The sequence below is a fragment of the Cherax quadricarinatus genome, chromosome 9 (assembly GCF_038502225.1).
Source record: "Cherax quadricarinatus isolate ZL_2023a chromosome 9, ASM3850222v1, whole genome shotgun sequence".
NCBI lineage: Eukaryota > Metazoa > Arthropoda > Malacostraca > Decapoda > Parastacidae > Cherax > Cherax quadricarinatus.
In genome coordinates, this window is record NC_091300.1 from 45,729,951 (window position 1) to 45,756,420 (window position 26,470).

The window sequence follows — 26,470 nt, forward strand, 5'->3', positions numbered from 1 at the left end:
TTTGCACTAATAAATAATAAAGTGTTTATCTTTGTGAATTATTATTTCTTTTTCTATTCATTAATTTTCCTGATGAGCCAGCCTTGGTAATACTGTCTGAAGTTGTTACAGGGCTGAGTAAGCCTTCACAATGATGATGATGATGATGATGATGATGATGATGATGATGATATGATGATATAATGATGATACGATGATATGATGATGATGATATGATGACTATATGATGATACGATGATGATATGATCATGATGATATGATGATGATATGATGATATGATATGATATATGATGATATGATGATGACAAACAAACGGCCCCAGGCCGCCAGCAGCTGGCCAGCCATGCAGCTGGCCAGCCAGGTGGCCAGCCAGTCAGCCAGCCAGCCAGCAGAACAAGTATTACATTCCAGAATTGTTTCTCTTTACTTAGGGCATAGGTTATAAGATATTCTGAAAGGGTGTTGCACAAATGTTGCAAATGGGATATTATCGAGGTTTTTTGATATATCCTCGACCACTTATGGCTACATCCACCTCAAAGCCACTAAACTCGGGGTCAACATCACTTTCCTCTTAAAATGGGAGAGTTAATACTACATGAAATCAGTGAATCCCAGGTGTTTGCTGCGCTGTTTGCTCTAGCGGGTGCTCATTTGAACTGGTGCTCCCACAAGGTACTAAGTGGTCCCAGATTTTTTAATACAGTGCACACTGAGTGTCAAGACCCATTCTATGCTGACAAGGCATCTCAGGCCAATCATGCCATATTTGAAGGCAGGAAAAATAAAACGTTTATATACGTTCGGGGCACTAGTGGTAAGAATGTATATATACGTTTGGACCGTTTACGGGTTAACACGGTTCAGTTTGAAGGAAGGAAAAAAAAATTCCCTTTTCCTTAAGCGGCCGCCTTGTTGTGGATCAGCGGGGGAGACCTCCCGCCATCCCCTGCCACCCCCCGACTGACTGAATGACTCGACTGACTGACTTACTGACTGACCTGACTGAATGACTTGACTGACTTACTGAATGACTTGACTGACTGAATGACTTGACTGACTTACTGAATGACTTGACTGACTGAATGACTTGACTTACTGACCTGAATGGCTGATTGAATGACTCGACTGACTGAATGACTTGACTGACTGAATAACTTAAAGTTTGACACTCCAGTACAACCATCAACTTCAGTACCAGAACCTCTACCATCCACCTCAGCCCAGTAGGACCACAACATAACTCTCCACTCTCTTCACAATCATCCACAAACACCAGCACCCACAATTTAAGGTAAGAAATACTATTATTTCTGTTATATTTGTAGTCTTAAGCAGTAAAAAAAACATAATACATCACAACAATGAACTACAATTACATATTCACTTTAATTTTTGTAAGAGGTGGAGGCCTAAAAATAAGCTGTTTGGCTTTTTTGGGGCTCTCAGGAATGTAACACTATTTTTCCCACAAGTTGTTCAGTTCATCTAATACGGTTTTACCTAGCTTGACATTTTCAGGAATGTAACTACCGTGTTAGATGACGGTCTACTGTATACTCTGTAATGTGCCCATAACATCATTCTAGGAAAGGTTGGAGGAATGGGGTAAAGGTTTTGTATGCAAGAAGCTTGGTCTTCCAACTGGCATGTGTGAATGTGTTAGATAGGAATGAGTGGAGGCAAGTGATTTTTATGACTTGACATGCTGTTGGAGTGTGATCAAGGTAATATTTATGAAGGGTGTCAGGGAAACCAGTTAGCTGGACTTGAGCCCTAGAGATGTGAAGTACAGTGCCTGCACTCTGATGGGGGTATCTGCAGATTTGTACTGTAGTATTGGTGTCCCTCTGGCAAGACAGTAAAGGACTGAGTGTTGGTGAAAGTATATACAGTGGTACCCCGAGTTTCGTACAGCTCCCAACTCAAAAAATTATGTAAGTGTATTTTTGGGGGTCTGAAATGGACTAATCTAATTTACATTGTTCTTTATGGGAACAAATTCGTTCAGTAACGGCACTCGAACAGCCTTCTGGAACGAATTATGGCCGAAACTTGGAGTACCACTGTATATTTATTACAAAATAAAATACGTACATGATTATTGTTAGCAATATATAAATATACAACACTATGCAATGATATAGTAAACAAACTGTGTGGATAAGGTTCAACCCAGCATCACATTACCTTGTCTTGCAGTATAATATCATTGTTGGTATAGAGAAAGTTGTCCCAGAAAGGTGTCTTAGGTGGGAATATCAACAACTCATCTACATGATAATCTCTCAGGTAGGTCGACTCTCCTAGCTCCTGAAATTACAGTACAGCAACTTTTTTAAACAAATAAACAAACACCCAAACACACATGCACTCACTCATATGCGTGCACGCACATGCACACAAACACGAGCGCGTGCACACACACAGGTAGCAACCAGTGAAGAGGTGGGACCAAGAGCTGCAGCTCAACCCCTGAACCACATATGAGCGAGGTGAGTACAAGGCTTCAACTTCATTTCTAATAATCATGCGTTGGTTATAACACCAATAACATTTTGTCCCAAAGATGACCCCATGAAACTGACTGGGCCATGGTAATATTTCTGTTTATAGATTTCTACAACCTGGAGAAATGCCACTGTTGACTCAGGTTTGTGTACTCACCTATGTGCTGTAGCAGGGGTTGAGTCACAGCACCTGCAGTGTGTGCATGAGAGAGAGAGAGAGAGAGAGAGAGAGAGAGAGAGAGAGAGAGAGAGAGAGAGAGAGAGAGAGAGAGGGAGAGAGGAGAGAGAGGGGAGAGAGAGAGAGAGGAGAGAGAGGGAGAGAGAGGGAGAGAGAGAGGGAGAGGGGAGAGAGAGAGGGAGAGAGAGAGAGAGAGAGAGAGAGAGAGGAGAGAGAGAGAGAGAGAGAGAGAGAGAGAGAGAGAGAGAGGGAGGAAGATGGAGAGAGAGAGAGAGAGAGAGAGAGAGAGAGAGAGAGAGGGAGAGGGAGAGAGGGAGAGAGAGGGAGGGAGAGGGAGAGAGAGCGAGAGAGAGGGAGGAGGGGAGAGAGGGGAGAAAGGAGGGAGAGGAGGGAGGAGGAGAGGAGAGGAGGTGAGGAGAGAGGAGAGAGGGAGAGAGGAGAGGAGGGAGAGAGAGAGAGAGGGAGAGGGGAGGGGGAGAGGAGAGAGGGGAGGGAGGAGAGAGGTGAGAGGGAGAGAGGTGAGAGGGAGAGGAGGAGGAGAGAGAGGAGAGGGGAGAGGAGGAGGGAGAGGGAGAGGGGAGGGCGGGAGGAGGGGAGGGAGGCGGAGGGAGGAGGGGAGGGGAGGGAGGAGGGAGGGGCGGAGGGAGGGGGCGGAGGGAGGGGGAGGGGCGGAGGGAGGGGAGGGGCGGAGGGCGGAGGGAGGGGCGGAGGAGGGAGGGAGGGGATGGAGGGAGGGACCCGGAGAGAGGAGGGACGGAGGGAGGAGGGGGCGGGGGAGGGAGGGAGGGGAGGAGGAGGGGAGGGGAGAGGGAGGGAGAGAGAGAGAGGGGAGAGGGGAGAGAGAGGAGAGAGAGAGAGAGAGAGAGAGGGGAGAGAGAGGAGAGGGAGAGAAGAGAGGGTGAGGGTGAGAGGGTGAGAGGGGAGGGAGAGAGGGAGAGGAGAGAGGGGAGAGGGAGAGGGAGAGAGGGAGAGAGGGAGAGAGGGAGGGAGGGAGGGAGGGAGGGAGGGAGGGAGGGAGAGAGGGAGGGAGGGAGAGAGGGAGAGTGTGTGCGTGTGCATGTGCGCGCGTGTGTGTGTGTGTCAGCTTCCTGTCGGCCAACATTAGAGGTTTCATTACTAATGTTGGGGAGCTTACACATAGTTTTGTGAAGACTCAACGTCCCGACATAAGAACATAAGAATGGAGGAACACTGCCGAAGGCCTATTGGCCCATGATTGATTTATTTATTTATTTATTTATTTATTTATTTATTTACAATTTGAGCATACATACAGAGGTACAAAAAAATACAGATAAGAGCAGCATGCCAAAGCCACTTATACTATGCATAGCATTTCGGGCTGGCTTAAAATTAACTAAGCAATGATGAAATCAGTGATAATACATTATTGTAAACAGATAACTATAAAGCACAAATGAGTATTACAAAGACAGGTCATATGGTTGCATGCATTGTTGTACATTCAGTCGTATGGAGTATTCTGTTAGGTAGTGTATTTAAAAAATAATAAAGTTAGATTGGGTTTTAGGTTTAACATATTATCACACTGGCCGATTCCCTACCCAAGGCAGGGTGGCCCTCAAAAAAGAAAAACTTTCACCATCATTCACTCAATCACTGTCTTGCCAGAAGGGTGCTTTACACTACAGTTTTTAAACTGCAACATTAACACTCCTTCAGAGTGCAGGCACTGTACTTCCCATCTCCAGGACTCAAGTCCGCCTGCTGGTTTCCCTGAATCCCTTCATAAATGTTACTTTGCTCACACTCCAACAGCACGTCAAGTATTAAAAAACCATTTGTCTCCATTCACTCCTATCAAACACGCTCATGCATGCCTCCTGGAAGTCCAAGCCCCTCGCACACAAAAACCTCCTTTACCCCCTCCTCCAACCTTTCCTAGGCGACCCCTACCCCTGCCTTCCTTCCACTACAGACTGATACACTCTTGAAGTCATTCTGTTTCGCTCCATTCTCTCTACATGTCCGAACCACCTCAACAACCCTTCCTCAGCCCTCTGGACAACAGTTTTGGTAATCCCGCACCTCCTCCTAACTTCCAAACTACGAATTCTCTGCATTATATTCACACCACACATTGCCCTCAGACATGACATCTCCACTATGTGATATAATTGTGAGAAACATTTAAGATATACAATTTATAAGGTTCAGTTATTCAGTATTTATTTGGTTTTGGGTGAGTAAGTGATCTTTGAGAAGAGACTTGAATTTATAAACAGGTAGTGTTTCTTTTATATTTACAGGTAATGAATTCCAGATTTTAGGGCCTTTTACGTGCATTGAGTTTTTGCATAGTGTGAGATGGACACGAGGAACATCAAAGAGTGATCTGTGCCTTGTGTTATGGTCATGTGTTCTGTTGAGGTTGGCAAGGAGATGTTTGAGGGAGAGTTAATATCAGAGTTAAGTGTTCTATGTATGTAATAGGTGCAGTAATAAGTATGGATGTTTTGTATGGTGAGTAGGTTTAGTGTATTGAATATTGGTGGAGTGTGCTGCCTGTAGTGAGAATTTGTTATCATTCTAACTGCAGCCTTTTGTTGGGTAATTAGTGGTCTGAGATGGTTAATTGTTGTTGAGCCCCATGCACAAATTCCATAGGTGAGATAGGGGTAAATAAGAGAGTGATATAGGGCCAGGAGGGCTGACTGTGGAACATAGTACCGTATCTTCGATAGTATGCCTACAGTCTTGGAAATTTTCTTAGAAATTTGTTGTATATGTGTATGAAATTTGAGTCTATTATCAAGGTGAAACATTTTTGGACGACAGGACTCCAGAAAATTTTGCAAGAACTGCTGGCTACACCTCATGGATGAGAAGAGACAGGCAAGGGCAAGGAGGAGGTGTTGCTGTGTGCTTCTCTAATAGTGTACATGCCCAGCACATTGATGTTGCCATCCCTACTCATTTTGAAATGATGTTCTTCAAGCTATGCATAAACACTAGTACCTCTGTACTAACATGTGCAATGTACAGACCTCAGTGGCAACATGCAGACCCCATCAACTTCCTAATGAAAAATATGGACTCCATTCTGCTACAACACAACTGTCAACCAACATCTTATACAGAGGGACTTTGATGACCTTCTTGCAGTATTTGACATGAGAAACTTAGTTGATTTTCCTACTCACTTCTCTGGCTCCTCCCTTGACCCAGTAGCGAGTGATCTGGCAGAAGGTATAGTCACTTGTCAACCCCTCAGCTACGTTGGATCATCTGACCACAAGGCTGATTTTACGACACTTAAGATCCCAACAGAACAAGGTGAGGAGTCCACACGCACAACCTGGCTATGGGAAAATGGTCACTGGTGAGCCCTTTGCTCTGAGCTTGCCACCACCCATTAGAATGCTCTTCTCCAAGGGGATGTTGACAACAAAGTGAAAGCCTTCACTGGACAAATCCTTAGTCTACAACAAAAACACATTTCTCACCGGCAATATGTGACGAAGCCTACAGATCAGCCTTGGTTTGGCTTTCGTTCTAGAGAGGCTGCTACCGCTAAGTACAAAGCATGGCGAAAGTATAAGAGACATCCTACCACCTATAACAGGAACTTGCACAGGCAAGCCTGTAGGCATATGGGTGACATTCAAAAGTGGGCCACTGCTAAATGGGAGGTGGACACAAAAAGAAAGCTAGCCTCAGGTAGGGTAGGCTCCAAAACCTGGTGGTCCCTGGTCAAGGACAGACAAGGTTATCTGCCTGATGAACTCATTCCACCTCTAAATCGACAGGATGGGACCACCTCTACTAGTAGTCAAGAGAAGGCGGACCTCTTTGCCGAACACTTTGCTACCAAAATGCGAGTTCCTGATCCAGCAAGGGTCCCTCCTTGGCTAGCTGCAAGAACTGTGTCAAAACTGTCAGTAGTGACAATAAGGCAGGAGGAGGTGCATTTCCTTCTTAAATTACTTGAACAAGAAAAGGTTGTGGGCCCAGACAAATTGAGCCCAAGATTGCTGAGATGATGTGCACACCAGCTAGCAGCACCTCTACCTCACATCTTTAAGCACTGCCTAGTACAGTGTAAATGGCCCTCTCTGTGGAAAGAGGCAAATGTAGTCCCTGTTCACAAAAAGAAGAGCAGAGCAGAAATCAGCAACTACAGACCAGTGTCACTCCTGTCAATCACTGGTAAGATCCTTGAGACAATAATCTCAGGACAAATGTCAAGAGTTTTTTGAGTACCACTCACTACTTTGTGACCATCAATATGGCTTCAGGAAAGGTTACTCTGCTGCTGATCTGTTGTTAAACCTCTCCACTAAGTGGCACCAGTCACTGGAAGAATCCAGTCAGCTGTGTGGTAGCACTGGACATCGCTGGTACTTTCGACCAGGTGTGGCATCAGGGCCTTTTAGCCAAACTTCAAGGACTGGGAATTGCAGGCTCTATGTTATGTCTCCTCAGTGATTACCTTCATGGTAGATCTCTAAGGGTAGTTCTAAATGGAACGGAATCAGCAAGACATCCTATTGGGGCAAGTGTTCCACAAGGAAGCGTGCTGGGACCATTGTTATGGAATGTCTACTTCAATGACCTCCTTCATCTCATCCCAGAATCCCATGCATATGCAGACGACTGTACAATGACATTCACTTATCCAAGAGAAGAAATGCCAGCTGCTCTAAGCTACATCAATCACCAACTAAGAGCTATATCAGCTTGGGAAAATAGATGGCAAGTAACATTTGCACCTGAGAAAATGCAAATGATGATGGTCTCTAGGCACCATGATGGTAATGCTGGTGCAGTAGTAAGGATGAATGGGAGGGTGTTGGCACCTGGGGAAGAAGTTGATATCCTTGAGGTGAAATTTGACTCCAAACTGACCATGAAGAACCATGTTGTAAATCTTGCAAACAAGGCAGCCAGGAAGCTTACAGCACTTCGCCGTATCTCGCATCTGCTTGACAGTAGGGGTTGCAAGATTCTGTATGAGGCACAAGTACACTCACATCTTGAGTATGCTCCACTCTCTTGGTTTGCCTGCCTCCCCTCTCATCTGCGACTGCTTGACAGAGTAGAGAACAGAGCAAGACGTCTCATCTCTCACCTGGACCAATCCTGGATAGATCTGTCATTTCAGCAGAGCCTTCAACACAGGAGGGATGTGGGTGACCTTACTGTTATGTACAAGGCCAATCTTGTCAAAGTACCACACTTGGATCCACTTCGAGGACAGCGTGAAACAAGCTTTTATGCCACAAGATAGGCAGAAAGCAGCAATTTCACTCTGGCTGTACCATTCTCCAGAACATCACTCCATCTGAGATCATATATACCCAGGATGACTCGAGTATGGAACACATTCGTACAGCATAATAATATCAACGAGATAAAGTCAGTTGATCAAATGAAAATGCTGGCCCACAGATGGCTCCAACTTCATCTTGCTCCCTACTTGTATGTCTCATAACAATAAAAATGCTTTCAAATGAGCTGATGTAGGTAACAGCTCTTAGCTTGCCAATAAAGTTAGGAATCCTTAACCTGTAAATAGCTTGTCAATAAAGCTAGGGATCCTTAACCTTGTGAGAGAGAGAGAGAGAGAGAGAGAGAGAGAGAGAGAGAGAGAGAGAGAGAGAGAGAGAGAGAGAGAGAGAGACAGACAGACAGAGAGACACAGACAGACAGAGAGACACAGAGACAGAGAGACAGAGAGACAGAGAGACACAGAGACAGAGAGAGAGACAGAGAGAGAGAGAGAGAGAGAGAGAGAGAGAGAGAGAGAGAGAGAGAGAGAGAGAGAGAGAGAGAGAGAGAGAGAGAGAGAGAGAGAGAGAGAGAGAGAGAGAGAGAGAGAGAGAGAGAGAGACAGAGAGAGAGACAGAGACAGAGAGAGAGAGAGAGACAGAGACAGAGAGACAGAGAGAGAGAGAGAGAGAGAGAGAGAGAGAGAGAGAGAGAGACAGAGAGACAGAGAGAGAGAGACAGAGAGAGAGAGAGAGAGAGAGAGAGAGAGAGAGAGAGAGAGAGAGAGAGACAGAGAGAGAGACAGAGAGAGACAGAGAGAGACAGAGAGAGAGAGAGAGAGAGAGAGAGAGAGAGAGAGAGAGAGAGAGAGAGAGAGAGAGAGAGAGAGAGAGAGAGACTGTACTCTTATATTTACTTATCTAAGAGAGGAAATGCTAGCTGCTCTAAGCTACATCAATCACCAGCAAAGAGTTATATCAGCCTGAGGAAACTGATGGCAGGTAACATTTGCTCTTGAGAAAACAAGTGATGAAGGTCTCCAGGCACTATGATGGTAATGCTGGAGCAGTAGTAAGAATGAATGAGAAAGTGTTGGTACCTAGGGACGAAGTTGATATTTTTGGGGTGAAATTCGACTCCAAACTAACCATGAAGAAACACATTGTAAACCTGGCAAACAAGGCAGCCAGGAAGCTAACAGCACTTCATTGTATCTCGCATCTGCTTGACAGTAGAGGTTGCGAGATTCTGTATGAGGCACAAGTATGCACACACCTTGAGTGTGCTCCACTTTCTTGAACTGTCTGCCCATCTTATCTGCAGCTTCTTGATAGAGTAGAGAACAGAGCAAGATGCCTCATCTCTCGCCTGGACTCGGCGTGGACAGATCTGTCATTTCAGTAGAGCCTTCAACACAGGAGAGATGTAGGCAGCCTTACTGTCATGTACAAAGCCAACATTGTCAAAGTACCACACTTGGCTCCACTCCGAGGACAGCGAGAAGTGAGCTTCTACACAACAAGACGGGCAGCAAGCAGCAACTTCACTCTGACTGTAACCCTCTCCAAAACATCACTTCATCTGATATCATTTATTCCCAGGATGACTCGAGCCTGGAATATGTTCATACAGCATTATGACATCAACGAAATGAAGACAGTTGACCAAACGAAATTGCTGGCCCACAGATGGCTCCAACCTCATCCTGTTCCCTACCTGTATGTCTCATAACAATAAAAAAGAGCTTTTACATGAGCTGATGTAGGTAACAGCTCTTAGGATGACAATCAAGTTAGGAATTTTTAACCTAACCTTGTTAAACCCTGTGGAAAAGAAAAAAGTGAAAAGAGAGAGAGGAGAGAGAGGAGAGAGAGAAAAGAGAGAAGAAAGAGAAGAGAGAAGAAAGAGAAAAGGAGAAGAAAGAGAATAGAGAGAGAGAAAGAGTAAAGAAAGAAGAGTAGAAGACAGAGAGGAGAGAGAGGAGAGAGGGTGAGAGAGAAGAGGGAGAGAGAGGAGAGAGGGTGAGAGAGGAGAGAGGGTGAGAGAGAAGAGAGAGAGAGAGAGAGAGAGAGAGTGCACAAGCACTAACAAGAACACACATGTGGCACTGTAGTGGAACAGAGAATACCTGACAGGAAGGAAAGAAGCCATGGTACATGACAAGGTGTCAGAGCGGGCGCCTGTGATGAGCAGGGTTCCACAAGCGTTAGTCCTAGGACCGGTGCTGTTTCTGGTATATGTGGATAATGTGACAGAAGGAATAGATTGAGAGGTGTTCCTGTTGGCAGACTATGTGAAGCTAATGCAGAGAATTAAATTGGATGGGAATCAGACAGGACTACAAAGAGATCGAGATAGGCTCCAAGCCTGATGCAGCAATTGGCTCCTGGAGTTTAACCCACCAAATGTAAGGCCATGGAGATTGTGGAAAGTTAAAGAAGACCACAGAGAGAGTATAGGCTAGGGGGCCAACGACTGCAAACCTCACTCAAGGAAAAGGATCTTGGGGTGAGCATAATACCGAACACATCTTCTGAGGCGCACATCAACCAAATAACTGCTGCAGCATATGGGGGCCTGGCAATCCCAAGAAAAGCATTTCGACGCCTTAGTAAGGAATCATTCAAGACTCTGCGCACCATTTATGTCAGGCCCCTTACCGGAGTATGCAGCACCAGTAGGGAACTCACACCTGGTCAAGCACGTCAAGAAATTAGAGAAAGTGCAAAGGTTGGCAACAAGACTAGTCCCAGAGCTAAGGAGTATGTCCTACAAGGAGAGGTTAAGAGAAGTCAACCTGATGACACTGGAGGACAGGAGGGATAGGGAGGACATGATAACAAAATACTCAGAGGAATTGACAGGGTGGATAGGGACAAGATGTTTCAGAGATGGGACACAGGAACAAGGGATCACAACTGGAAGTTGAAGACTCCAATGAGTCACAGGAAAGTTTAGGAAGTAGTTCTTCAATCACAGAGTTGTCAGGAAGTGGAACAATCTGGAGTGATGTAGTGGAGGCAAGATCCTTAAAAGGCTTTAAGAAGAGATACGATAAAACTCATGGAGCAGGGAGTGAGTGGACCTAGTAGCAACCAGTGATGAGACAGGACCAGGAGCTGTGACTTGACCCAACCACAAACAGGTAAGTATGCATGCGCGCATGCACACACATGCTAGTGATCACGTGGTCATGAGTTTTGAATATATAGTAGTTACAAGTGCAGAGCGGAACAGAAAGAGTAGGACGAGAAAAGCCAAACTACAAAAGAGGAGACTACACAGGCATGAGGAATTTGCTGCATGAGGTTCAGTGGGAAAAAGAACTGGTGGGAAAATCAGTAAATGAAATGATGGAATACGTGGAGATGAAATGGAAGGAGGCAGAGGAGAGGTCTGTACCCAAGGGCAACAGAAATAATGTGAGGACCAGAATGAGCTCTTGGTTCACCCAAAGGTGTAGAGAGGCTAAAACTAAGTGCACTATAGAGTGGAAAAAATATAAAAGACAAAGGACCCAGGAAAATAAAGAGATCAGTCAAAAAGCCAGAAACGAATGTGCACAGATAAGGAGAGAGGCCCAGCAGCAATACAAAAATGACGTAGCAACAAAAGCCAAGTTGTACTCAAAGCTGTTGTACAGCCACATCAGGAGGAAAACAACAGTCAAGGTCCTGTGAGCTCCAGAAGTGGAGTTTACAGGAAACGTATTTGAGGAGGTTAAGGGAAAAGGGTTAAGGGAGGAAGTAAGGAGGAGAGTTCACAGGAAACGACTGAGAAGTATGTAAGGAGGTTAAGGGTTTGGGGAAATCGACCTGACAATTGGATGACAGGAGGGACAGGGTGGACATGATAATGACATATAAAATACTGAGAGGAATTGACAAGGTGGATAGCAACAGGATGTTTCAGAGATGGGATACAGAAACAAAGGGCACAACTGTAAGCTGAAGACTCAGATGAGTCATAGGGATGTTAGGAAGTATTTCTTCAGTCACAGAGTTGTCAGGAAGTGGAATAGTCCAGAGAGTGATATAATGGAGGCAGAATCCATATACGTATAGCTTCAAGAAGAGGTATGCTAACGCTCATGGAGCAAGGAGAGAGTGGACCTAGTAGTGACCAGTGAAGAAGCAGGGCCAGGAGCTATGACTCGACCCCTGTAACCATAATTAGGTGAGGGCACATGTGTGTGCAAGCACGTACACACGTACACCCCTGCAAACATGCATGCACACACACACGCACACCCTTGCACGCACGGCGCCTGTAACGAGCGGAGAGCCACAGGGATCAGTCCTAGGACCAGTGCTATTTTTGGTACAGCAGGGCCCCGCTTTACGGCGTTTCACTTTACGGCGTTCCACTAATACGGTCATTTCAAATTATGACCAAAACTCGCTATACGGCTCCCCCCACCTGACTTTCTAATACGGTCACCGCGCCCCACCTTGTTTGTTTACATTCTTCGTGAGCTCAGTAAGCACTAAGTCTCTCCATTTTGTCTGGAAACTCCAAAATTTCAAATGTTTTTAAAAGTTATTTCATATTTTATATATACTCTGATAATTATACTTATGTATACCTGTACTTAAATAAACTTACATACTGTGCTGGCATGCAGGTACACATTAAAATCAGTAAGAGTGTCTTATGTCTCCAGACGTCATATTAGTAATGATAATAATAATCATCAAGTCTCATTTAAATGTCGTATATTACGTTAAATACACATTTTCATTAATCCATCTATGATATTTTTTTCAAAATTATATAATAAACATGATACATAACATAAAAAGATGATAAATACACCCCACAATAGAATAAATAAACATAAATATGAGATGTGGTAGCAGACGACTTGCACAAGTGACGCCATATTAGAAATACTAATAATAATAATAATAATCACCGAGTCTCATTAAATGTTGTATATTACGTTAATATACACATTTTCATTAATCCATCCATGATATTTTTTTCAAAATTATATAATAAACACGATACATAACATAAAAAGATGATAAATACACCCTACAATAGAATAAATAAACATAAATATGAGATGTGGTAGCCAGATAACTTGTACAAGTGATGCCAAGAATAACATTTTCTCTAATCTAACATAAGAGAAAATGTGTTACTGGGGGTAACTGTAGAAAATTATTCCTTTCGTATGTATGTAAGTAAGTTTATTCAGGTATACACAAATACAGTTACATAGATTATCATACATAACAACATATGTGTAGAGAACCTAGGATAACCCAAAAAAAGTCAGAGTGACTTATTTCCATTGCCTTCACTCAGAGCATCATTTCTTCTCAAAATGATGTTACATGAGAATGGGAGTGTTCTTCTTTATTTATTCTACCGTATCAATGTAGAGACAACCTGTACACAATGTAACTTGTACACAAACCAGACGTGTACACTTCGTTTACAAAACTTACCTTCGCCTGGTTTGTTTACATAACTCTGCGCCTGTCCTCTCTCATGCACTCATTCTTTCTCTCTCTCATTTATTCGTTTTATCTCATTTACTTACTCCTGACACTACATTAAGACTACAAATATTTTAAGGTAAGTAATGAGTGAACTGTATATACATTTTATCGCTCTGGGATGCTTAAATGTAATAGAATATTATGTGTAGGTGGGTTGGCCTGGTATGGTAGCCCGGCTGACTACCACACATACCACAGGAGGCAGGAGGAGGCAGGAGGAAAGAGGAGTGATTGGTGGAATGATGAAGTAAAGGGTGTGATAAAAGAGAAAAAGGTAGCTTACGAGAGGTTTTTACAAAGCAGAAGTGTTATAAGACGAGCAGAGTATATGGAGAGTAAAAGAAAGGTGAGGAGAGTGGTGAGAGAGTGCAAAAGGAGAGCAGATGAAAGAGTGGGAGAGGCACTGTCAAGAAATTTTAATGAAAATAAGAAAAAATTTTGGAGTGAGTTAAACAAGTTAAGAAAGCCTAGGGAAAGTATGGATTTGTCCGTTAAAAACAGAGTAGGGGAGTTAGTAGATGGGGAGAGGGAGGTATTAGGTAGATGGCGAGAATATTTTGAGGAACTTTTAAATGTTGAGGAAGAAAGGGAGGCGGTAATTTCATGCACTGGCCAGGGAGGTATACCATCTTTTAGGAGTGAAGAAGAGCAGAATGTAAGTGTGGTGGAGGTACGTGAGGCATTACGTAGAATGAAAGGGGGTAAAGCAGCTGGAACTGATGGGATCATGACAGAAATGTTAAAAGCAGGGGGGGATATAGTGTTGGAGTGGTTGGAACTTTTGTTTAATAAATGTATGAAAGAGGGGAAGGTACCTAGGGATTGGCAGAGAGCATGTATAGTCCCTTTATATAAAGGGAAAGGGGACAAAAGAGATTGTAAAAATTATAGAGGAATAAGTTTACTGAGTATACCAGGAAAAGTATACGGTAGAGTTATAATTGAAAGAATTAGAGGTAAGACAGAATGTAGAATTGCGGATGAGCAAGGAGGCTTCAGAGTGGGTAGGGGATGTGTAGATCAAGTGTTTACATTGAAGCATATATGTGAACAGTATTTAGATAAAGGTAGGGAAGTTTTTATTGCATTTATGGATTTACAAAAGGCATATGATAGAGTGGATAGAGGAGCAATGTGGCAGATGTTGCAAGTTTATGGAATAGGTGGAAAGTTACTAAATGCTGTAAAGAGCTTTTATAAGGATAGTGAGGCTCAGGTTAGGGTGTGTAGAAGAGAGGGAGAATATTTCCCGGTAAAAGTAGGTCTTAGACAGGGATGTGTAATGTCACCATGGTTGTTTAATATATTTATAGATGGGGTTGTAAAAGAAGTAAATGCTAGGGTGTTCGGGAGAGGGGTGGGATTAAATTATGGGGAATCAAATTCAAAATGGGAATTGACACAGTTACTTTTTGCTGATGATACTGTGCTTATGGGAGATTCTAAAGAAAAATTGCAAAGGTTAGTGGATGAGTTTGAGAATGTGTGTAAAGGTAGAAAGTTGAAAGTGAACATAGAAAAGAGTAAGGTGATGAGGGTATCAAATGATTTAGATAAAGAAAAATTGGATATCAAATTGGGGAGGAGAAGTATGGAAGAAGTGAATGTTTTCAGATACTTGGGAGTTGACGTGTCTGCGGATGGATTTATGAAGGATGAGGTTAATCATAGAATTGATGAGGGAAAAAAGGTGAGTGGTGCGTTGAGGTATATGTGGAGTCAAAAAACGTTATCTATGGAGGCAAAGAAGGGAATGTATGAAAGTATAGTAGTACCAACACTCTTATATGGATGTGAAGCTTGGGTGGTAAATGCAGCAGCGAGGAGACGGTTGGAGGCAGTGGAGATGTCCTGTCTAAGGGCAATGTGTGGTGTAAATATTATGCAGAAAATTCGGAGTGTGGAAATTAGGAGAAGGTGTGGAGTTAATAAAAGCATTAGTCAGAGGGCAGAAGAGGGGTTGTTGAGGTGGTTTGGTCATTTAGAGAGAATGGATCAAAGTAGAATGACATGGAAAGCATATAAATCTATAGGGGAAGGAAAGAGGGGTAGGGGTCGTCCTCGAAAGGGTTGGAAAGAGGGGGTAAAGGAGGTTTTGTGGGCGAGGGGCTTGGACTTCCAGCAAGCGTGCATGAGCGTGTTAGATAGGAGTGAATGGAGACGAATGATACTTGGGACCTGACGATCTGTTGGAGTGTGAGCAGGGTAATATTTAGTGAAGGGATTCAGGGAAACCGGTTATTTTCATATAGTCGGACCTGAGTCCTGGAAATGGGAAGTACATGTACAATGCCTGCACTTTAAAGGAGGGGTTTGGGATAATGGAAGTTTGGAGGGATATGTTGTGTATCTTTATACGTATATGCTTCTAAACTGTTGTATTCTGAGCACCTCTGCAAAAGCAGTGATAATGTGTGAGTGTGGTGAAAGTGTTGAATGATGATGAAAGTATTTTCTTTTTGGGGATTTTCTTTCTTTTTTGGGTCACCCTGCCTCGGTGGGAGACGACCAACTTGATGAAAAAAAAAAAAAAAAAAAAAAAAAATTACTACTCATCTCACCCTATATTTTAAGGTAAGTAATGAGTGAACTGTATATACATTTTATCGCTCTGGGATGCTTAAATATCATAGAATTGTATGTGTGGGTGGGGTGGCCTGGTATGGTAGCCTGGCTGACTACCATACATACCACACTTGATTTCTTACAATAAATACTACTTGTCTCACCCTAGATTAAGACTATAAATATTTTAAGGTAAGTAATGAGTGCACTATGTGTGTATTGTACTTTTTTATTGTTTTTTGATGCCTGGTTCTATTGCTAACTTAATATATGTTAGTGTAAACTTGTTATCTAGTGTTTATATGCATTTGTAAGTGGAAAAAAAAGGTGTTCCACTTTACGGCGGTAGCCTGGAACCTAACCAGCCGTATAAGTGGGGCCTTCCTGTATATGTGAATGACATGATGAAAGGGACAGACTCTGAAGTGTCCCTGTCCACAGATGATGTGAAGTTAATGAGGAGAATTAAATCAGATTAGGATCAGGCAGGACTACAAAGAGACCTGGACACGCTGAACATGTGGTCCAGCAACTGGCTTCTCGAATTCAACCCCGCCAAATGCAAAGTCATGAAGATTGGGGAAGGGTAAAGAAGACTGCAGACAGAGTATAGGCTAGGTGGACAAAGACTGCAAACCTCACTCAAGGAGACCATAACACCGAGCACGTCTCCAGACACACACATCAATCAGATAACTGCTGCAGCATATGGGCGCCTGGCAAACCTGAGAATAGCGTTCTGATACCTTAGGAAGGAATCGTTCAAGACACTGTACACTGTACATCAGGCCCATACTAGAGTATGCAGCACCAGTCTGGAACTCACACCTGGCCAAGCACATCAAGAAATTAGAGAAAGTACAAAGATCACAATTGGAAGCTGAAGACTCAGACGAGTCACACGGATGTTAGGAAGTATTTCATCAGTCATAGAGCCATCAGGAAGTGGAATAGCCTAGCAAGTGATGTAGTGGAGGCAGGGACCATACATAGCTTTATGATGAGGTATGACAAAGCTCAGGGAGCAGAAAGGACCTAGTGATCAGTGAAGAGGTGGGGCCAGGAGCTGAGTCTCAACCCCTGCAACCACAATTAGGTGGCTACAATTAGGTGAGTACGTATGCGCGCACGCACACACACACAAATATATATACAGTGGACCCCCGCATAACGATCACCTCCCAATGCGACCAATTATGTAAGTGTATTTATGTAAGTGCGTTTGTACGTGTATGTTTGGGGGTCTGAAATGGACTAATCTACTTCACAATATTCCTTATGGGAACAAATTCGGTCAGTACTGGCACCTGAACATACTTCTGGAATGAAAAAATATCGTTAACCGGGGGTCCACTGTACATGTATATGCACGGCAGCAGAGGAGAGAAGTTTGTACCCAAGGGCAACAGAAATAATGAGAATGCCAGAACAAGCCCTTGGTTCATCCAGAGGTGCAGAGAGGCCAAAACTAAATGTGGTAGAGAATGAAAGAAGTATAGGAAGCAAAGGACCCAGGAGAATAAGGAGAGAAGTCAAAGAGCCAAAAATGAATATGCTCAGGTAAGGAAGGAGGCCCAACGACAATATGAAAATGACACAGTAGCGTAAGTCAAGTCCGACCCAAAAGCTGTTGTACAGTCACATTTGGAGAAAAACAGTCAAGGACCAGGTAATCAGGCTGAGGAAAAGAGAAGGTGAGATCACAAGAAATGACCAAGAGTATGTGAGGAGCTCAACAAGAGATTGTAAGAAGTTCAACATGAGACTTAAAGAAGTATTCACAGTGGAGATAGAAAGGATTCCTGAAACACGGAGGGGTGGGGTACACCACCAAGTGCTAGACACAATACATACAACTGAGGAAAAGATGAAGAGGCTGCTAAGAGAATTAGATACCTCAAAGCCAATGGGGCCAGATAACATCTCTCTGTGGGTCCTGAGAGAGGGAGCAGAAGGAGTCTGTGTACCACTAACAACAATCTTCAAAACATCTATCGAAACAGGGCAGCTCCCTGAGGTATGGAAGAGAGCAAATGTAGTCACAATTTTTAAAATAAGAGACAGACACACAGCACTAAACTACAGACCAGTATCACTGACATGCATAGTATGGAAAGTCATGGAGATTATCAGGAGAAGAATGGTGGAGCACCTAGAAAGCAATGAGCTTATCAATGACAACCAGCACGGATTCAGTAACAGGAAATCCTGTGTCACAAACCTACTTGAGTTCTATGACAAGATCACAGCATTAACCCTTTCAGGGTTTCGGCCGTACTAGTACGGCTTACGCACCAGGGTTTTTGACGTACTAGTACGCCTAAATTATAGCACCCTCAAATCTAGTGAGAGAAAGCTGGTAGGCCTACATATGAAAGAATGGGTCTATGTGGTCAGTGTGCGCAGTATAAAAAAAATCCTGCAGCACACAGTGCGTAATGAGAAAAAAAAACTTTGACCGTGTTTTTGGATTAAAACAGCGGCTTTGCACTGTATTTTCGTATGGTATTTATTGTTGTATTCTAGTTTTCCTGATCTCGTTTTATAGAATGGAAGACATATTACAGAAATTCAGATGATTTTGACTGGTTTTACAATGAAAAGTACCTTGAAATTGAGCTCAAAGTAGCAGAAATGTTCGATTTTTACCAAAGATCAAAAGTACATAAATCATGCTATGCATCCAATACACGTCAACTGGTGAGTCTAATATTCTTTCACAAGTGCGCTGATATTATTTATACCATTTCTACACTAATGCAGTAGTCTGCAAAACAGTAAATCTTCTATTTTTTTGTGAGAATAAAAATTCAAAGTGGAATGCAAAAGAATGTAAGAGGGGTGTGGGGACGTGATTAATGAACAGAGGAAATGTTATTTTAGTGCCAGGAATGTCTTTCTTGTTTATTCTGGACTCTATTCGGAAATTGGCATCTTTTGAAATTTGTGTGAAATTGGCAAAATTGCTAAATTCTGACCACTGTACTGGATAGTTGAAATCGGTAAATGGGTGGTTTCTTGTACTCATTCGATAGAAAAAATGGAGTTCTAGCGAAATACAGTGGACCCTCGACCAACGATGGCATCGATTAACGATAAATCTGACTAGCGATTCATTTAAACGCAAAAATTTTGCCTCGACTAACGCTTAAAAACCCGACCAGCGCTTTTCGTTCCGTACCATACGCGTCCACTTTGGCCTGAGCGCGCCTCACTTGTCCCTTTGGTGCCAGTGTTTACAAGCCAGCCAGCCACCGTGGTCGCTTCCAAACATACAACTAGAACATTTCATATTATCACAGCCTTTTTAGAAATTGCACCTGCAAAATAAGTCACCATGGGCCCCAAGAAAGCTTCTAGTGCCAACCCTACAGCAAAAAGGGTGAGAATTACTATGGAGATGAAGAAAGAGATCATTGATAAATATGAAAGTGGAGTGCGTATCTCTGAGCTGGTCAGGTTGTATAATAAACCCCAATCAACCATCGCTACTATTGTGGGCAAGAAAACGGCAATCAAGGAAGCTGTTCTTGCCAAAGGTGCAACTATGTTTTCGAAACTGAGATCGCAAGTACTCGAAGATGTTGAGAGACTGTTATTGGTGTGGATAAACGAGAAACAGATAGCAGGAGATAGCATCACTCAAGCGATCATATGTGAAAAGGCTAGGAAGTTGCATGACGATTTAATTAAAAAAATGCTAGCAACTAGTGATGTGAGTGAATTTAAGGCCAGCAAAGGTTGGTTTGAGAGATTTAAGAAGCGTAGTGGCATTCATAGTGTGATAAGGCATGGTGAGGCTGCCAGTTCGGACCACAAAGCGACTGAAAAATATGCGCAGGACTTCAAGGAGTACATAGACAGTGAAGGACTGAAACCTGAACAAGTGTTTAATTGTGACGAAACAGGCCTGTTTTGGAAGAAAATGCCAAGCAGGATGTACATTACTCAGGAGGAAAAGGCACTCCCAGGACATAAGCCTATGAAAGACAGGCTTACTCTGTTGGTGTGTGCCAATGCTAGTGGTGATTGCAAAGTGAAGCCTTTATTGGTGTATCACTCTGAAACCCCCAGAGTGTTCAGGAAAAACAATGTCCTCAAGGCTAATTTGTGTGTGCTGTGGAGGGCAAACAGTAAGGCATGGGTCACTAGGGACTTTTTCTATGACTGGTTACACCATGCATTTGCCCCCGATGTGAAAAATTACCTAATTGAAAAGAAATTAGACCTTAAGTGCCTCCTGGTATTAGACAATGCTCCTGGTCATCCTTCAGACTTGGCAGAGCGACTTTCTAGGGACATGAGCTTCATTAAGGTCAAGTTTTTGCCTCCTAATACCACTCCTCTCCTGCAGCCCATGGACCAGCAGGTTATTTCCAACTTCAAGAAACTGTACACAAAAGCTATGTTTGAAAGGTGCTTTGTAGTGACCTCAGAAACTCAACTGACTCTAAGAGAGTTTTGGAAAGATCATTTTACCATCCTCAATTGTGTAAACATTATAGGTAAGGCTTGGGAGGAAGTGACTAAGAGAACATTGAACTCTGCTTGGAAAAAACTGTGGCCAGAATGTGTAGACAAAAGGGATTTTGAAGGGTTTGAGGCTAACCCTGAGAATCCTATGCCAGTTGAGGAATCCATTGTGGCATTGGGGAAGTCCTTGGGGTTGGAGGTTAGTGGGGAGGATGTGGAAGAGTTGGTGGTGGAGGACAGTGAAGAACTAACCACTGATGAGCTGCTAGATCATCTTGAACAGCAAGAGGGCAGACCTGAGGAAACTGCTTCGGAGGAGGGGAGAGAGAAATTGAAGAAGTTGCCTACTTCTAAGATTAAGGAAATCTGTGCAATGTGGCTTAAAGTGCAAAGCTTTATGGATGATAATCACCCTGACACAGCTACTGCAAGCCGTGTTGGCAACCTGTACACTGACAATGTTGTGAACCACTTTAGGGAAGTCATAAAGGAACGAGAGGTACAGGCCTCTATGGACAGATATGTTGTGCGACAGAAGTCCAGTGACTCTCAAGCTGGTCCTAGTGGCATTAAAAGAACAAGGGAAGTAACCCCAGAAAAAGACTTGCTGCCTCAAGTGCTAATGGAAGGGGATTCCCCTTTTAAACAGTAAGAAGATAACGCTCTCCCCTCCTCCCATCCCATCAATCATCACCAGATCTTCAATAAAGGTAAGTGTCATGTAACTGTGCATGTAATCTTCAGTTTATGTGTATTAAAATTAATATTTCATGTGGTAAAATTTTTTTTTTTTCAATACTTTTGGGTGTCTTGCACGGATTAATTTGATTTTCATTATTTCTTATGGGGAAAATTAACTTGACTAACGATTATTTTGACTAACAATGAGCTCTCAGGAACGGATTAATATCGCTGGTTGAGGGTCCACTGTAGTTATGATTTTTGTCGACTAGTACACTAACTTCGCGAGAGCATAATTCTGTAAATTTTCCGTCAAATTTCATACTTTTGGTGTCATGATCAGGAAAAGATTCTCTATCTTTTCGTAAGAAATTTTTTTTTTTTTTTTTTTTGAAATTTGGGCAACCCTGAGAACAAGTCTTGGAGAGAGCCTGTCGACCCTGAAAGGGTTAAGATAAGAAAGATGGGTGGGTAGATTGCATCTTCCTGGACTGTAAGAAGGCTTCTGACACAGTTCTACACAAGAGATTAGTGCAAAAGCTGGAGGATCAGGCAGGTATAACAGGGAAGGCACTGCAATGGATCAGCGAATACCCAACAAGAAGGTAGCAGTGAGTCATGGTACGTGATGAGGTGTTGGAGTGGGTGCCTGTGACAAGCGAGGTGCCACAGGGGTCAGTCCTAGGGCTAGTACTGTTTCTGGTATATGTGAATGACATGTCAGAAGGAAAAGACTCAGAAGTGTCTCTGTTTGTAGACAATGTCAAGTTAATGAGGAGAATTCAATCAGAGGAGGACCAGGCAGGACTACCAAGGGATTTGGACAGGCTACAGGCCTAGTCCAGCAAATGGCTTCTGGAGTTCAACTCTGCCAAGTGCAAAGTCATGAAGATCAGGGAAGGGCAAAGACCACAGACAGAATACATTCTAGGGGGCCAAAGACTGCAAACTTTACTCAAGGAAAATGATCTTGGGATGAGTATAAGACCAAACACATCTACTGAGGTGCACATCAACCAAATAACTGCTGTGGCATATGGGTAACTAGGAAACCTAAGAATAGCACTCCGACATCTTAGTAAGTTGTTGTTCAAGACTCTGTACACCGTGTACATCAAGTCCATATTGGAGTATGTGGCACCAGTTTGGAACCCACACCTGGCCAAGCATGTCAAGAAATTAGAGAAAGTGCAAAGGTTTGCAACAAGACTAGTCCTGGAGTTAAGGGGCATGTCCTACAAGGAGAGGTTAAAGGAAATCGACCTGACGACATTAGTGGACAGGAGGGATGGGGAGGGGACATGATGACAACATATAAAATACTGAGTAGAATTGACAGAGTGGACAGGGACAGGATGTTTCAGAGATGGGACATACCAACAAGGGGTCATAATTGGAAGTTGAAAATTCAGATGAGCCACAGGGATGTTAGGAAGTATTTCTTCAGTTACAGAGTTGTTAGGAAGTGGAATAGTCTGGAAAGGGTGGTGGTGGAAGCAGGATCCATTAATAGCTTTAAGAAGAGGTATGATAAAGCTCATGGAGCAGGGAGGGAGTGACCTAGTAGCAATCAGTGAAGAGGTGGGGTCAGGAGCTTTGACTCGACCCCTGCAACCACAAATAGGTGAGTGTGTGTACACACACACACACACACACACACACACACACACACACACACACACACACACACACACACACACACACACATACATACATTGAGCAAGATATATGTATGTAAGTTGTGAAAAAAAAACACCATAGTGAAAATAAGAAATAAAACCTGAGCAGTTTCATGTGTTTACACACACATCTGAAGATATGTGTATAAGCACATGAAAGTGCTCTGGTTTTATTTCCTATTTTCACTGTGGTATTTTTTTCATATTTGCAATCATGGGTTTTATTGTGATTTCTTGTATAATATAAGTTGTAGTTGTCCTACACATCTACAACATTTTACTACAGTATTACTCAATGTTTCATGTTTATTTCTTTGTCAAATGTCTTGACCTTTAATACAACATATATTTGTTTGGTTTAAGTGTGTTGAGTTGTTTTGTTTCATAAGGAAGTGTGACTTACTTTTACAGATGTTGAGAAGCAGAAAGTAGGTAATTATTTTATATGGTGTTTGTTCATGATATAAAAGGTGTGATGATAACTAATACCTCACCAAGTAGATACCACCATACATTATGGCCTGTCTGTCCAAGACGATATTTATTTCAAAGTTCAATTTTATAGTGAAAGGCAGTTTTTGTGATTCCTTCCATCCTCATTATGTGAAATAGGACTTCTCATAACATGCTTCTCTATATCACTTTTTTAATATAATGTATCATGATCCACATTTAATTGCAAATTTGACCAAGTGATTGTACCACAGAGTTGAGGAAAATGTTAGAATCAGGGTGGCTCTGAGCAGAAATTTCTCCTCCACACATAGGAAGTGATTATTGTGAAAACAGTCTTAACTTAGGTTCAGTTGGTGGTTGGGGAGTTTAAGGGTCACCCACAAAGTGCCATGGTGTTAACAACAGGCTCACCCCCCCCCAAGCATTAGAAATTATAGGTGATGTCAAATAGTGATAGGTGGTGGTAGTGGTAGTGTAGCACACATTTCTAGATCAATAATATCTACAATGTAAGTGGTCAAAAATTCTATTATTGTTAACAAAATAATAAATTAAAAATCTGGGTCTTCTTAAGGTGTAAAGAATGTGGTCCTGTGTTTCCCACAAGTCCTTCACTTTATGTATTACTATTTTTCATATTCTGACTGTATGTAATACAGGAATGTAACCCAGACAATATGCAAGAGTCTACCAAACTTAAAATACATAATTCACCTGTAACACAATAGTTAGTACTGAAGGTCAAGCAGTTTCTTTTTCTGGTTGGGTTCCCTACCAACAATATCAGGATAATGGGATTCGACTGCACTTGCATAAAATGTTGAGGGAGGCTGCGACTGGAAGGTATGGAGAGAGCTACCATCTCTGACTTTGGCTCCAAGCAATATTCTGACAGTAGATTTCTTTAACAATGGGATACAGCCGGTTTGTTTAAAGAAGAAAGATTTCTATAAAGTATTTAACTCTTTAATACATATCTCAATACTGTAGTTTGTATAACTTTTATTTGTGTGACTTCAGCATGAGGGGCCAATAAAGTAATGCTTAGTGGTCAAACTGAAGCCAGAGCCACCGGAGAAAAAGCACATCTCCACCTCCTCTCTCAAATCATTATTGCTATGGTGATAATATAACAGGTGCAGCACCTCTCCATATATCTAACATGTTCAACAGTTAAAGAAATACAAATGGAGTGGATAACATCGCTGTTAAAAGTGTTTAATTATAGTGTAGCTATGATAACATATGATACTGGACCTTTATGGCTTCTTGAAATTAATGCACCAAATATTTTATACAGTGGAACCCCAAATATCGGCCACTGTGTTTATCGGCCGAATCGTTTTTAGGCTGGTTTTTGGGCCAAAATTTTCTTCTGTATTTCAGTCGGTGCCTCGCAAACTGGCTATATTAGACGTGTCAGCCTGCCTCCTGCTGGGATGCCACGCGTAGGCGAGTCAGTCTCCCTGTCTCTCTCAGAGAATGAGCATATACTCCACGCATTCATCCAAACATTTCCTTAAAATCCATTGGTTTTTGTGTTTGTTTATTAAATGCAACTGTGAAATAAGCCACCATGGGCCCAAAGAAAATTCCTAGTGCCAGCCCTTTGGTAAAGAAAGTGAGAAACACGATAGAATTGAAGAAATAAATTGCAGAAAAATACAATAGTGGTGTGCATGTGCTCCAGCTTGCCAGGATGTATGGCAAAAACAAATAAAAAATCATTTCTATCCAGGCAAAGAAAGAACAAATCAAAGAAGCTGATGTGACGAAAGGGGTAAACATGTTAATGAAAAAGAGATCAAACAATGGAAGATGTGGAGAGAGGCAGGGAGTGTAGCAGGCAGGCAGGGAGTGTATCATGGAGGGAGGGAGTGTAGCAGGGAGGCAGGGAGTGTAGCAGGGAAACAGGGATGGTGGAAGGGAGGCAGGGAGTGTAGCAGGCATGCAGGGAGTGTAGCAGGCATGCAGGGAGTGTAGCAGGCATGCAGGGAGTGTAGCAAGCATGCAGGAAGTATAGCAGGCAGAGAGGGAAGTAACCATAGAGAGGGCTTTGATACCTGAAGTCCTTATGGAGGGGGATTCCCTTTCCAAACAATAATCAGTCCTCTCTCTCTCCTCCCTGTCTTCAACAAGCCAACAAGAGTCTTCAATAAAGGTATGTAATAGTGATTTAAATGTTCATTTATTTATTTTATTTAGTTCTCATTGTTTTGTGTATGTAAAACTATAATTAATCTTTAAAAAATTAATTTTTTATTAATATTTTTGGGTCCCTGGAATGGATTAATTGTATTTACATTAATTCTTATAGGATGTATTGCTTTGAATTTAGACCTTTTCGAATTCTGGCTGACCTGGAACGGATTACGGCCAATATTTGGGGTTCCACTGTATAGGTATTTTAAATATATATTAAGCATTTCCTAGATAGTATGTTGGTAGACAGCATCCGCCGAGGGAGGTACTACCGTCCTGCCAAGTGAGTGTAAAACGAAGGCCTGTAATTGTTTTACATGATGGTAGGATTGCTGGTGTCTTTTGTCTCTCATAAACATGCAAGATTTCTGGTATATCTTGCTACTTCTACTAACACTTAGGTCACACTACACATACATGTTCAAGCATATATATACACACACCCCTCTGGGTTTTCTTCTATTTTCTTTCTAGTTCTTGTGATGCAAGGAGGGAAGAGTATATGGAGAAAAAGAGAGAGGTTAAGAGAGTGGTGAAGCAATGTAAAAAGAGAGCAAATGAGAGAGTGGGTGAGATGTTATCAACAAATTTTGTTGAAAATAAGAAAAAGTTTTGGAGTGAGATTAACAAGTTAAGGAAGCCTAGAGAACAAATGGATTTGTCAGTTAAAAATAGGAGAGGAGAGTTATTAAATGGAGAGTTAGAGGTATTGGGAAGATGGAAGGAATATTTTGAGGAATTGTTAAATGTTGATGAAGATAGGGAAGCAGTGATTTCATGTATAGGGCAAGGAGGAATAACATCTTGTAGGAGTGAGGAAGAGCCAGTTGTGAGTGTGGGGGAAGTTCATGAGGCAGTAGGTAAAATGAAAGGGGGTAAAGCAGCTGGGATTGATGGGATAAAGATAGAAATGTTAAAAGCAGGTGGGGATATAGTTTTGGAGTGGTTGGTGCAATTATTTAATAAATGTATGGAAGAGGGTAA

The 26,470-nt window shown here is 42.5% G+C and overlaps 1 protein-coding gene across 2 annotated transcripts in view; it reads right to left on the reverse strand.

The window, feature by feature from the left end:
• Nsun5 (Nop2/Sun-like domain containing protein 5) overlaps positions 1–26,470 on the reverse strand; it is a 140,156-nt gene that overhangs the window by 44,358 nt on the left and 69,328 nt on the right. Inside the window, exon 5 of one of the 2 annotated variants that reach the window (XM_070083405.1) lies at positions 2,191–2,313. The exons of the other annotated variant lie outside the window; for it this stretch is intronic. Coding sequence (XP_069939506.1) covers positions 2,191–2,313 — 123 coding nt within the window. The remainder of the gene's footprint in view (positions 1–2,190; positions 2,314–26,470) is intronic. 2 annotated transcript variants of the gene reach the window in all.